Source organism: Podarcis raffonei, chromosome 12 (assembly GCF_027172205.1).
Source record: "Podarcis raffonei isolate rPodRaf1 chromosome 12, rPodRaf1.pri, whole genome shotgun sequence".
In the NCBI taxonomy this organism is placed as follows: domain Eukaryota; kingdom Metazoa; phylum Chordata; class Lepidosauria; order Squamata; family Lacertidae; genus Podarcis; species Podarcis raffonei.
The window spans coordinates 29315997-29329141 of record NC_070613.1 but is presented as its reverse complement, the minus strand read 5'-3'; the positions used below and the strand labels follow the sequence as shown (position 1 = coordinate 29329141).

Sequence of the window (13145 nt, the reverse complement as noted above, 5' to 3'; positions counted from 1 at the left end):
CTCTAGAATGGATGCACATTAGTGACAGCTGATTTTTGGACTTTCACATTTCCATAGTATTTGAAAAGAAGACTAAATATAAGGTTCTGAATCCCTCCTGTATACCTAACCTACTCATGCTTCAAATTTAAAAAGCTTCATTAATAAAGCTGTCCTGCTCCAAGCAAGAAGACCCCATGGCCATAAGGCAAACCTGAAATTATTTCAGAAGCCACAACCCCTCGCAAATAACATGCAGATGGTATTCTGTATATCAGAGCTCACCAGTGATGTATAAGCTAAATAGGCCAAATGCCCTAGCTTTTCTGCAGTAGAAGGAAAATACCATCTTGCACATGGCTGCTCAGAACCTTATGACCTTTCCAAATGGACCCTAAAATAAAAGACAGATCCCTGCCTTGAGGAATTCCCAACCTAAGCCTGGACTGTTGGGTAATAAGGAAAAGAGAAGTTGAACATGGCAGGGGTGCGTGAAGTGGAGGCAAGAGTGAACTAGAGAGATGTTTCTATTAGGGAATATTACAATATGAAGGAGAGTATGTTCCCTCAGCTTCTGTTTTGCTTCTTCTCTTACCTATCCTCAACCAACTCATCCACGGTGTTTTTAGGTACTAGAACTGCTATGTATTTCACATATTATTTGGAATGAATGACACACAACAGTTAAGTAAATAGCAATGATTGGCTTCTCAAACATACCTGAGTGGATTTATCCTTCATGCATGAAGGATAGTGTATGTGGGGATCTCGTGGCCACTGTCCTGTGAGGTAAGGTCCCGTTATTGTGTCCAAAGAAGAGGTACGTCTTATGGTGCTAGAAGTTCTAATTTGCTGGGCTTTTGGCCTGTCCACTGAAACAGAAACATGTTATATGCAACAGTTAATATGGTGTTTTTAGCTATTCACATCTGTTTTTAGTGTGGCAACTTGCACAAAAGGCCTTTTAAAACTGAAAATATTTGCCTTAAGTACAAAAAAACCCTCTCAACAGTTGAGGTACATGTGATCAATGCCAAGTATTCTGTAACTAGAGGGAATATGCACAACTGTTACAACCAGACTACACTGAAGGTAAACTCAGGAAAGAGTATTTGTAAGATTTTCTCTCACTTAATCTTCCATCTTTCAATCCCACCATATATAAATTCAAGGCTTGATATTCTGCATTTTGAAAACTTATGGCAAAAAAAAAAAAAACCTTATGGGGAATACACTGGAAGGCCACATCTTTAAGACTAATATTTTTTATGATACATTTGTAATAGGTAAGGCTGAAAACCTAATTTCACCTTCTTAGAAGTTAAGCCCCACTGAATAGGACATGGTTAGGGCTGCACTGTAAGAGTTTATTTCATTGTATGTGCAGACACAGAGTGCTAGACAAAGCGTTATTATATTAAGAAAATACAATTAGAGCTGTGGAAGCTACACTATTCCAGTTAGATCACTTCTCATTGTTTTACCTTGCATTTTCTTAACAGATTCTGAGCCTCATGTGACAATGACGACTTGAATGTAACATCCGGTTATGGGGACAATGTATCCCATGAAGTCCCATCTCCATGTCCTGAACTATGTACTATCAAATAGCAGGAAGGGAGGGGAAAGCTAGATCATTTGGAGAACCTGCAACTTTCTACCTCCAAAGTTATGAATAATTCATTTCTATACTGCAAATTCATAAAAAGATACCCACGTGGTATACAGAAACTCAATTTAAACCAAAACATCAGTAAAAATCAACATATATAAAAGAATCTGAAATACAAAAATAGATGTTCTAATGAGATAACGAAAACAATAAATTATTTCTCTAACACTTGCTAAAATAACAAAGTCTTTAAGCTGGCACTTGGAGCTCATTACAGACAACGCCAACTTGATTTCATTAGGTACAGAATTCCTTAACTCACACATAATGCACAATTTCTTGCCGAGGACAGTCTAGCACTGCCAGGCACCGTCAGACATGCCTCTGTGGCAAATTACAAAGATCAGGCAGGGGAGTAAGGAATAAGGCCATATTTTAAACACAACGCCCAAGATTGCTTAGAGCTGTATATAATAATGGGATACTAAAAATAACTTGGTAGCATAGTGACTGCCAGTGCAGCTCCCACATAGATGCAAGGTAGCATGCCCAGTAACAACCCGGCTGCAGAATTCTGTCAGCTACTGCTTCCAAACCTGCTCCAAGGGCAGCCCCACATAAAGTGTATTATAGTAGTCTGTCCTCAGTTATCAGTGCTTGAACCACCATAACCAAGCTATCCTGATTCAGGAACAGTCACAGCTAATGCATATGCTGAAGCTGGTGGAAGGCATTCCTAGTTACTGAGGCAACCTGAGTCTCAAGGGACAAAGCTGGGTCCAGGAATACCTCCAGACTGCATGCCTGCTCAGATGGAGTGCAAGAACAGGCAAATGGTCTATATCTCAGACACAGAAACCACTCATCAGCCATGTTTCCACCTGGCCAGGATTTCAACTCAATTTACTGGCCCTCATCTAGCCCACCACAGCATTCAGGTACCAGTCCATGCTTTGCACAACCTGACTCAGACATTATAGAGAAACACAAGATGGTTGTTATTGGCATATAGGTGACACCCGGCTCCCAACCTCTTAACAACTACGCGCAACAGCTTCATATGTTGAATAGCATCAGGGATAATATAGCGCCCTGTGGCACCCTATTAAACAAGTGCCAGAGAGCCGAAAGGCACTCCCCTAATTCTATCCTTCATAACCAACCTTGTAGGTAAGATTGGAACCACTGTAAAACAAGGGCCCTCAATATCCTTTCCTTGGAGGCAGTCCAGAAGGACACCTAGTTGATGCCATCAGAAGCTGCTGAGAGATCAAGAAATAGTAATAGGGTTGCACTCCTCTGTCCCAAGAAAGGGAATCCACTAGGAAATCCAAAGTCAAACTCAGTTCTGTTCCAAAACTGGGCCTAGATAATCAGTCTCTTCCAAGAGACTGCACTTGCGCCAACACCTTCTCTCAACTCCTTTGCCCTAAAGAGGGTATTTGTGACTACATGATAATCATTAAAAGCCAATGAGTCCAGCGTGGGTTTCTTTAGAAGAGGACACTTTCAGCCAGGCAAATAAACTGCACCCAACCACTCATACCTCCTCTACTAGCTTTTATGAACCAAGGTGGAAAGAATCAATAGGGTGATTTCAATGATTTTTTTTTTTCAAAATGAAAGAGCATGATAACCTTTCCTAAGTATTTTTTAAATGTCAAATATACTACAGGATTTCTAAACTCACGCTTCAAAAGTATTAATGTTAGCAATGGTAGCATTGTTACTAGATTACTAAATAAGGTATTTAAGCTACACTATTATGATTCAATGTTGGTAAAAGTGCTTTCAGAAGTTACAGAATATACAGCCACTTTACTGTATTTGGTTCAAATCGTTAGTGTGAAACATATTGCTCCTGCAATGAAGTTGCAAGTCTTTTAGACAAGCAATCAAAATACCTCCTGCTTGTCTCTTGCCACAGATTCCTTCATTTTCTGCATCAAGTGAAAACTGATGAATGTTTAAAGACAATACAAACAAATATGAATGTTATTTGAATGGCCACTGGAAAGAAAGGCTTTTCAAAGGGGGCAACAAAACTGCGAAAGTCAAACTGTTTCCCCATTTCCCCTTAGGTGCCAGTTAATACCTATTCTGCTGTCATGCTTTCAAGTGTCTTCTGTAATGCTATTATGAAGCTAAAACAAAAGTTCAAAAGTAAGAAGCTATGGTTCTTTCGGACATAAATTCCAGTAACATTACTATTTTTGAATATATATTCTTTACTGATATGGAACAGGACATAAAATAAATACTGTTCAATATAAACAATTTCCTGTTTTTTTTATAATTTTATGTTGTATGCTGCTTTAGATTTTTAATATAAAGTGGCACATAAATAAAAAGCAAAGTTTACTGCCCTAGACTGCACATCACAGAAAGGCAAACTATGGTTTGAGCCCCTCGATAAGACAGATATGCCATGATGAGTAAAATACAGTATATGTTGAGCTTTCAAGGGAGAAAAGAAGCAAAGCACACCTCCCTTTTCCACTAGCCTTTTCCTCCCTCTACTCTGCACCCCTTATTAGTGTGCACGCACACACAATGTCCTTTAGTGCCATATAATACAGCCAGCAAAGGTTTCAGGAGGCTTGGAGGCTGCTCCTGAAATCTCCCTTGTGAACTCTGTTCTAGGATAGCTGAAACCTGAACAGCAGTGCTCTTTTTAAGAAGCCATGGATACGCTGCACCATTTTGTTGCAGATCTCCAGCTGTGATATATGTAACATCCAAATGTATTACTGCTCCTTCATTTACATTCTGGCAGGATTTATTTCCCAAGCTCAAAAAGACAAGTTTCTTCAAACGTCTACATATAATTTTAAGTCCAAAAAATAAAACCTTCCTTTGTATACTACAACGTTGGATTTTCTTTTTAAAATTCTTCCTTCTCCTCCACCCCCCCACAATATTTTCCCAAAGGGCAAGAACAAATACATGTTCGAGATCTTTAGATGCAGTAGCTTGCAGTTTTATCTCTAACACTATTTTCAACTGATTTCCATTTAATTTTTTTGTACTTTTTTGTATGTTTATGTACTAAGCTATAAGTGATATTTACAGAACATTGTCATGTTTGCTACTGACTCTTGAAACCAGAATTCCCATATACAGCTAAAGTACTGAACACATAAGTTTTCCAGACTTTACTGGGGTCATGTAGCTGGCACTCTTGCCTTTTTAAAAAAAAGAGCAAACAAAACTAGGAAAGATTTCGACTACTGAGCAACTATTGGTGAAGATAAGATTACATGACCCCATGACTGCTAATGAATGCTTGGATTACAGCCCAAACCAGATCATATTCAAGAACATTACACTTTTTGTAGAATACACAATTAAGCTCAACTTTTATTTAATGTATTTTCTCTCTGGAGCTAAAATAGACTTCAGTACCTTAATAGCTTAAAACCACTCATTTGAACTTAAAAAAGAAAAGTAAGCTTCATCTCAGTTATAGGAAGAACTTAGTAAACTGTACTAGTCTGGGTTCCTGACAGTATTTTACAGTTGTACACAGATATGTAACAACTTGAAAGTTTTAAACTTCAAAAATCCAAGTTAAATTATTTGCAAAACTTCAAAAATCCAAGTTAAATTATTTGCAAAACTGTCATTTTAAGAAGATGGAAAGTATTTTGTATACATATCATTGTTACTTATGAAATAATTTTTATATAGATGTTTATCTAGATAAATTACAAATAAAGATTTAAGCTGCTGCACCCTAAGTAGCAATCCCACATTTTATTTTATTTTGCACACTGGCAAATCAGAATACCAGTTGAAGGCCTTCAATGAATTAAAGGGATGGAATAAGCAACTGGGAAATTCCACCACAACAGCAAAAGCACAAGATTTCTAAACTCTGGTACTTTATGGTAGCTTCTTGGTCACTGAAGCTGAACCTCAGCTGTTTAGCAATTGTCCTGAGGAGGGGGAAGTGAACAGAAAACTGCCTTGAGAACTCTGATACAAGGAAATAGTAATAACTGAACTTAAACTGCTAATCTATCCCTGAACATGAGCTATATAGCATAGATAGAATGTTTGCATCTCCCTGCCTTAACGTATAGAGTCTGGGTGTGGGAAGGTTTAGCCTCAAGGGTAGGAACCTCATGGCACACTGAATAATTGGAGAGAAATCCCTTAAGCTATGGGTAGGCAAACTAAGGCCTGAGGGCCAGATCTGGCCCAATCGCCTTCTAAATCTGGCCCACGGACAGTCAGGGAATCAGCGTTTTTTTACATGTGTAGAATGTGTCCTTTCATTTAAAATGCATCTCTGGGTTATTTTGGGGGCCTGCCTGGTGCTTTTACATGAGTAGAATGTGTGCTTTTATTTAAAATGCATCTCTGGGTTATTTGTGGGGCATAGGAATTCATTCACTTTTTCTCTCTTCAAAATATAGTCCCGCCCCCCACAAGGTCTGAGGGACAGTGGACCGGCCCCCTGCTGAAAAAGTTTGCTGACACTTGCAGTGCTCTGGGTGGAGTGAGAGAGAAGAGGACACAAATTATGAGAGCTTAAGCTTTTTGGTCTGAGTAGGTCCCAATTTCTCATCTCCTTGATTCTTCTTGTATTCAACACCTCCTAGAGAACATTGAATATGCTCAGCATGCTTTGTGTCCTCTTTAGGGTTTTTAGTTTATTATTCTAATTCAGACATATGCTTTTAAAAGTTTTTATCCAAGATACTTTTAGCATAAAGGTAAAAAAGGTAAAGGACCTCTGGACAGTTACGTCCAGTCAAATTTGACTATGAGGTGTGGCGCTAATCTCTGCTTTCATACACACCCAATAACATGACCAAAATAATTCAGAAAGTTGCTCTACATAAAGAAGATGCAGCTTAAATGAACGATGACAACTCTAACAATTTACTAAGATGTTGAAAAGGACATCTTTTAGCCACAGATAAAATGCTTATTTGTATAAGCATTTATGCGACATGTGGAGTGCTCATTTGCATACATCAACATGTTGTCTATCTGATGTCAGAACAGGCACAAATTCTACATGTAAAGGCATTGACATGAAGCATGTAACATATGCTGGTGGACGCATGGAATTTTCACAAAGTACTTTACTCATAGCCACCATAATGTCTGTTTTGGTTCCACGCTTTCACAGAAGCCAGGATTCTGAGACCTACAATCTGCTAAGCAACTACATACCATTGTTACTTACGAAATACAAACAATATCATTCAGAAAGAAGATGATAAACGAGCACATTATCCAAAACAACAACAGTAGTGAAAACACAATAATAAAATGTCTTCCTAAATAAGGTTTTTCAATATCTGTCTAAAACAGGAAGCTTGTTGAACTTTTGAGAAAGTGTCCTGTATTTGCAGTGCCACCAGCAAGAAGGTCCTGATTCTGGTATCTAATTTCCACCAAAGATGAGCCAGAGAGCAAATGTTTTGGGGGGACATGCGTACGGTTGGGCCAGAAGCAACCTGTTTCACACCAAACCATTCTGAACATGTGAGATCTTATTCTCGATATTAGTTTAGTGCACCATCACAATGCAGTCGTAAAAAGTTAGCTTTTCAGGTAAGTGTCCAGGGCATCACCAAGGGGAGTTCTTGAGAGTAGTGAGATCTCATATATGACATTTTTCTACACACTATGGAAGAAAAACACAACTTTGTATGTGATGGTGCAAGGCACAAGTTCACTGGGCATGCCAACAGGAGCACCTGATGCATTAGTACTCTTATTTGAAACAACTGTATGTGTATAAACAGTAAATAAATCAAATCAAACATGAAAGCCATGAACTTGAGCTATGTTTTCACAATGATTTATGACATAGGTCAACTGCCCTTCACCTTTAAGAAAACAGGTCTAGTTAACTTTATCTTGTATTTATGCCAATGTAGCCCAAGATAATTTATTCTCAGCAGTAGGGGGAGGAAGGAGCAAGCTCTAGGCCTCAGAATATATTCAAAGGCTACTTGAACTTGTTAACAAAAGCATTTAAAGATTAAATTCATTGTCCATAACCCTTTAGAGGCTTGTAAGGAAACATCTGCATCCATTTTAAATTACAGACAATAGCCACGTCTCATCCAAATAATTTGCCAGAGATTATACATTTTAAATTGTACTCTCTATGCTTAATTTATCGTATTTTTATCTTGATTTGGTAAACGGAAACCTTCAGGAGTAAATTTAGAAGTCATGCATTCACAGAAGGACAGCTTAAATATTTTTTTTAACAAGTGAATTCACATTTATATTAGTTTAAAAAGGGCCGGATTAGAATGTAAAATGTGGATTATGTAATTGAAATGCATTAGTTTTATTACAAAGCAGCAAGCATTTCTCCCAAATAAAACACTATGACTGTTTTATTTGGTTAGCTAATATTTTAACACAGTGGCATTCAAGTAACCAAATGCTGTTCAGTCACCACTATTTTCCAGTACAACTTTTTGCACTGGGTTAATTCACATATGTATTATTCATTTTTTGTATAACCATGGCACTCAGTAAAACAAATGCTTGCTTATTTACCGTATTTATAAACCACTCTTCATGCAAATATATCCCAGGATGGTTGTAAGACATCTGTTTTTATCTTCAAAAATGCGACAAGGAAACAGTTTTTTTAAATGTAATAGAAAGGGGAAAAACTGCAAAACATCAGTTTTAGTAAAACATCAGATGCTGTAGTACTCCAAATAAATATGCACAAAACCCAAAGCATGCAATGACTATTACGTTTTAAAATGCACGTTGCTGAAGATTATAAATATGTAGAAAGAAAGAAAATGCATTTTTGTAGAAAAACAACAACCCTGTTCTACAAATTAAAGCTCTAAAGATTGGCCTGGCTTGATTCTATTTTAAACCAGAATCAATGTTTTGTTTTTTAAAACCAACATTTTAGATCATCCTTAAGCTGCAAAAGGGGGAAGGATGATGGAAGGGGGAAAAACCCAGAGGAAGCTGTTTTCATTCATGCAGTAGTGATGTCAGCGTCTGCAGTGGCAGCTGCCTGACCTGTACAAGCTTCCAACCCAGAGCACTTTTGCAGATTTCTTTTAAGAACCTCTGCCAGCTCCATTTTTACTAAAGAACTTAAATCAGAGCAATGTCCTTTAAACATATACACTGTAAGAAAGTGAAAGACATACCTATGTATACAAATATATATCTCTCCTAGAATGGCTCCAGTACAAACTGAATAATGCAACTCATTTGCAAAGCCAGAGCCATGCATTGCAGTATAAACACTAATGCAAAGAGAAAACAAGATACATTTATGTGTGACTTAAAACATTCTGAAGTATGGTATCTATGAAACATATTTATTATTCTTTCATGCTCTTTGAAAACTGTTAAAATAAATAACTGAATAATTAGAGTAATTAATGATTGAAGCTAAATTGATTTATTCTGCTACAAAGGAGTTTTCACAAAGCAACCGAGTTCTCTGAAGTTATTCCATAATGCAGGTTGCCATGCTAACTATACCACATGGGCCAGAGTCACAAGAACTGGTGAAACTAGTCCACGGGGCAGATTCTGCAGGCTAAGAATTTGAAAGTAAAACTAAATATTTTATTTATTAGCTTGCAGAATTAAATAAGGCTTGTTCTGCTATATAAGATGAGTGATGCCATAGACCCTAAAAGGCAACAAAATCTAGTGGAACTTTAACGGCTAAGAAACTGATTATGGCATAAATCTTTTGTGGACTACTGCCTGCTACATCAGATACAAATGTGGGTTATGGTCCATAAAAGCTTACGTCATAGTAAAGTTAGATGCCTCAATAGCTTGGTTTGTTTGTTTGTTTGTTTTTTGCCGCAACAGGCTAACATAGCTGTCCTTCTAGAAATTATAAAATGAATGAATTCAAATATTCAGTATGTGGGCACATATTTTCATTTGTTCGGAATTTACTGGAGGGTGCCTGCTTTGAAATGCCAGCTCAACTAATGAGGATTTCCTTATGGTACATGCAGGTTAACAGTTCACTGCGGTCAATGCATAGTTATATATTGTATTCTCACAACTCTATTAAACAGTGGATGCTGCTATGATGGCTTAAGGCAGGCTCAAACAAGTTTAATGAAGTCATTCAGTTATAATTTAAGAGGACTGAATCATTGAAAGTAAGGCAGCAACATAATTCATCTATTAAAAGAGACTATTATTTTAAAATACTTTGATAAAAGAATGATCAGCTTTTTAGTATTTGTTCACAAACACTACACATTTAAATGCAGATTCAAACATGCAGTATTTGTTAGCAGTTTTCCATTTTGTTTTATTTTAGCAAGCAAACAGAAATGTTTGAGTTAGCTTAATTAGAATTGTATGCACTTGTCTTGTCCCCATAAAAGGAGAAAGCTTACATTTTCTAGACAAAATAACATGGATTAAATTCCATTTTTACAAAATACTTGGTTTAGAAACACTAATTCCATAAGGGTTTCCATAAGGATGAATCAAGATCATAGGCCTGTTGCATAACTTACATGTAATTTGAAATGTGAGGGGGGAAATTAAATTTCATCTGGATGTAAATGTTTTTAAGGCTGATATAATACAAGCAACATTTTGGAGGAGTGAATTTAGTACAATCCAAATAACCATAACTGCACAACTATGTGCAAGGATTCATGGCAATAATGCATCCAACTTGCTGCATTCAATACTATATCAAGAGGGGTATCTAATTTGCTTCTGAAACAAAACACAGTCTTGGCATGATTAAAGATGTGCTTAAAGATACAGGTTACCCAATAGCTATAGGATAAGCAGCATATTTCATATGATTCATTCAACTGCTTAAGGGGAGTGGACAGAGCCACCTTTTAAAGAAACTTTTTCAAATATGTTTGGAGGGAATTTTTCCTAGTACATTATATTCTTTAACAAGAATACCACAGAATGTGCATTCTACTTGCCTCCAGGGTTCAACAAGGTTTAATTTTAGCTCTACAAAGGGTTGCATTTAAGTGAGAGGGGTTTTCGAAAGCTTTGTAAGTAGATTTGTGCATCTTATATCTTGGAAATATTGCAGGAGCGGCATGGGTGTTGTATTCTATTTAGAACCTGCAGTTTTGCTAGCATGTGCTTGTTTAGGTCAGGTGTTTTTTATACCTTCCTGGTAAAAGGGTACAGGAATACTTCTACAAACACTGCTGTTTTGCAAATCTTATGGTCTTGGTAGAGAATGCTAATATCTTTGTGCTTCGGCTTCCCTGAAGGCAGACATCTCAGAACTTACGCTTCAATAACCTATTGAAGTATTTAAATGTAAGTTGGCCAATATGGAACCATCAGACATTAGCCCAGCCTTTAGGCACTAAACCAGATGAAAATTTCCATACAAGGCATGGATACAGCATGCTGCAACGCAAGCGTTGAAAAACACTCTTCTAACCCCTTTTTAAAAAGGTGGATAAAATATACTTCATTAAACTGAGAATTCTGCTTCAGGGCACAAGCCAGTCCAAGCATTCTATTCACACACATAAAACGCAGCAGCTTACTTTCTAGTTTAGTAGCTCTGCATTAATAGAGCTTGGGAGTTGCACTCTCCTTTAAGGATATGCAACAAGGCTCCCTTTACCAATAGATAAAGGATTGCAAGGTAGAATTTTATAGCCCTTCAGCAGCCTAAACCGCGAGGAGTATAGCAGAGTAGATGCTGGGTGTTAAAAGGGGTCACTAACCAAGACTGCTCCGTTTCAAGCTCGAGTTGAATTAAGACCTTGAGTCTTAACATTTAGGGTGATGTGTTGTTGAGTGTTTGTGTTTTTTTTAAGGGCTGGGTCACTTCGCCTTCTTTAGGGCTGGCGATCGTATTCACACTTACCTGGGCATGAGGCCCCCACCGAAAAGATGGGAAGATACTTCCGAGCAAACCCTTGACAGAAATGCGCTGCTAGATCGAGGAGGTGGTACCATAATCCGAAACATGAACCGCGGGGTCGAGTTTGTTATTTTTTAGAGGGGTGGCTCAAGGAGGGTGTTCTCCACAATGCTGCGTGGGGAGTGGAAAATGGGGTTTGGGGGGGGCGGAGAGAGACGGATTCCAGGTGAGAGCCCCACAGGTGCCCTTACCTCTGTAGATGGGCGAACTGGGGCTCCTCCTCTCAGGTGAGATGCTTCTCCGCCTGCCGCTGCTGCTGCTGTCGGGGGAGCGCCTCTGCCTCGCCTTCACCCTCCCGGGCTCCGCCGCGCCGCCTGCTCCTGGCGGGGAGGCGGCAGCCGCGAGGGACAACGGAGGGGTCGAGCTGGGCGGGGGCGGACTGCTGCCGCCGTTGTTGCCGCCTCCTCCTCCTGCTGCTCCGCGAGGCCCCCCGGGGCCGGTGTTGCTCCCCACCGAGGCTGAGGCGGCGGGAGAGCGAGTGGGGCTGTGCTGGTTGCCCCTGAGGAGCTGGTAAGGGACGGTGGCGCGGATAGGCTGGAGCAGCCGGCTAGTCCCCGAGCTGCCACCGGGGGCGCCGCTACCGCCGCTTCCTCCTCCTCCTCCTCCTGCTGCTGCTGCTCCGGCCCCGCTACTACCGACTGAGGAGGCTCCGGCGCCGCCGCTGGTGGGGGACCCGGCGGCCCCGCGGCGCATCCTCTGCGCGGGCGGGTGGTGAGGAGGGGTCTGCGAGGAGGAGCTGGACATGGCGGCGGCTCCGAGGGCCACAGGAACGAGGCGGGTTTTTTCCCCCCTCGAGGCTCTTTCCCCTGGGAAGGAAAAAAAGGGGGGGATGGGAAGGCGACCGGGGATCCCGAGTGAGGCAAGTTCTACCGCCCAGCTGTGGTCATGGCTGCCCTCGTCGGCAGCTCGGCTCCTCGCGGCTCACATTGTCCACACGGCGCCGGCCGCTGAGGAGGCACAGATGAGGTGGTGTGGTGGGAGCGGGGGTTGCTTAAGGCTCGCGCTCCTACCTAGCCGCGAGTTTCGGGGGTGGGGGGGGAGGCGGCGCTACCGCACCTGCAGCCTGCCAGCCCTGCCAACCTACCCTCCTGCTCCGCCGCCCTCCCTCCGAATGGCACTCCGCAGGCTCCGCCGCCCCGTCTGTGGCGGGCGAGGGGCGTCAGGCCTCGCGCCCATTGGGCGCCCTGCCTCCGTTAGCTCGAGCCGGATTGGACGCGGCCCGGGAACGGGCGGCGCGTCTGCCCAATCGCCGGCCTCTGCTTTACCTGGAGGAGGGGAAGGGCAAGAAAAAGGAAGGGGTTGGTAGTTTGGAGCCGCTTTGTGCGGAGGAGCGAGGTTTGTAGGTGGTGGGGGGCGGGGGGGAGTCCGAGGTGGGAAAGTGGAAGTTATCCTTTTGGGATGGGTGGCCCTCTGACCGAAGACCAAGCTGATATTACAGGGAACACGTGACAATGGATTGCTCTGATACCTGTTTGGGCTTTGCTTTCTCTCTCTTTGATTTGCATCCGCTTTCATTCGGAACTGGCAGATTGCAAGCAGATACCAGTGCCAATCCCAGGCAGCGTGATCTTTAGGAAAATGTGTATATAACTTTTCAAAGAGGGGCACATACTCGACCTGAGTACAGGAGGTGCCTCAGTC

General features: G+C 41.0%; 1 protein-coding gene across 3 annotated transcripts in view; it reads right to left on the bottom strand.

Moving 5' to 3' along the window:
- GLCCI1 (glucocorticoid induced 1) overlaps window positions 1-12657 on the bottom strand; it is a 40551-nt gene extending 27894 nt beyond the window's left edge. The window contains exons 1-2 of one of the 3 annotated variants that reach the window (XM_053409574.1): window positions 11696-12657; window positions 700-851 (exon numbers count right to left, since the gene is read on the bottom strand). In XM_053409574.1, coding sequence (XP_053265549.1) covers window positions 700-851; window positions 11696-12248 — 705 coding nt within the window. In that variant the 5' untranslated portion in view covers window positions 12249-12657. The remainder of the gene's footprint in view (window positions 1-699; window positions 852-11695) is intronic. The other 2 variants (XM_053409573.1, XM_053409572.1) reach the window with 2 other exon arrangements.
- Between the last annotated feature and the right edge of the window lie 488 nt (window positions 12658-13145).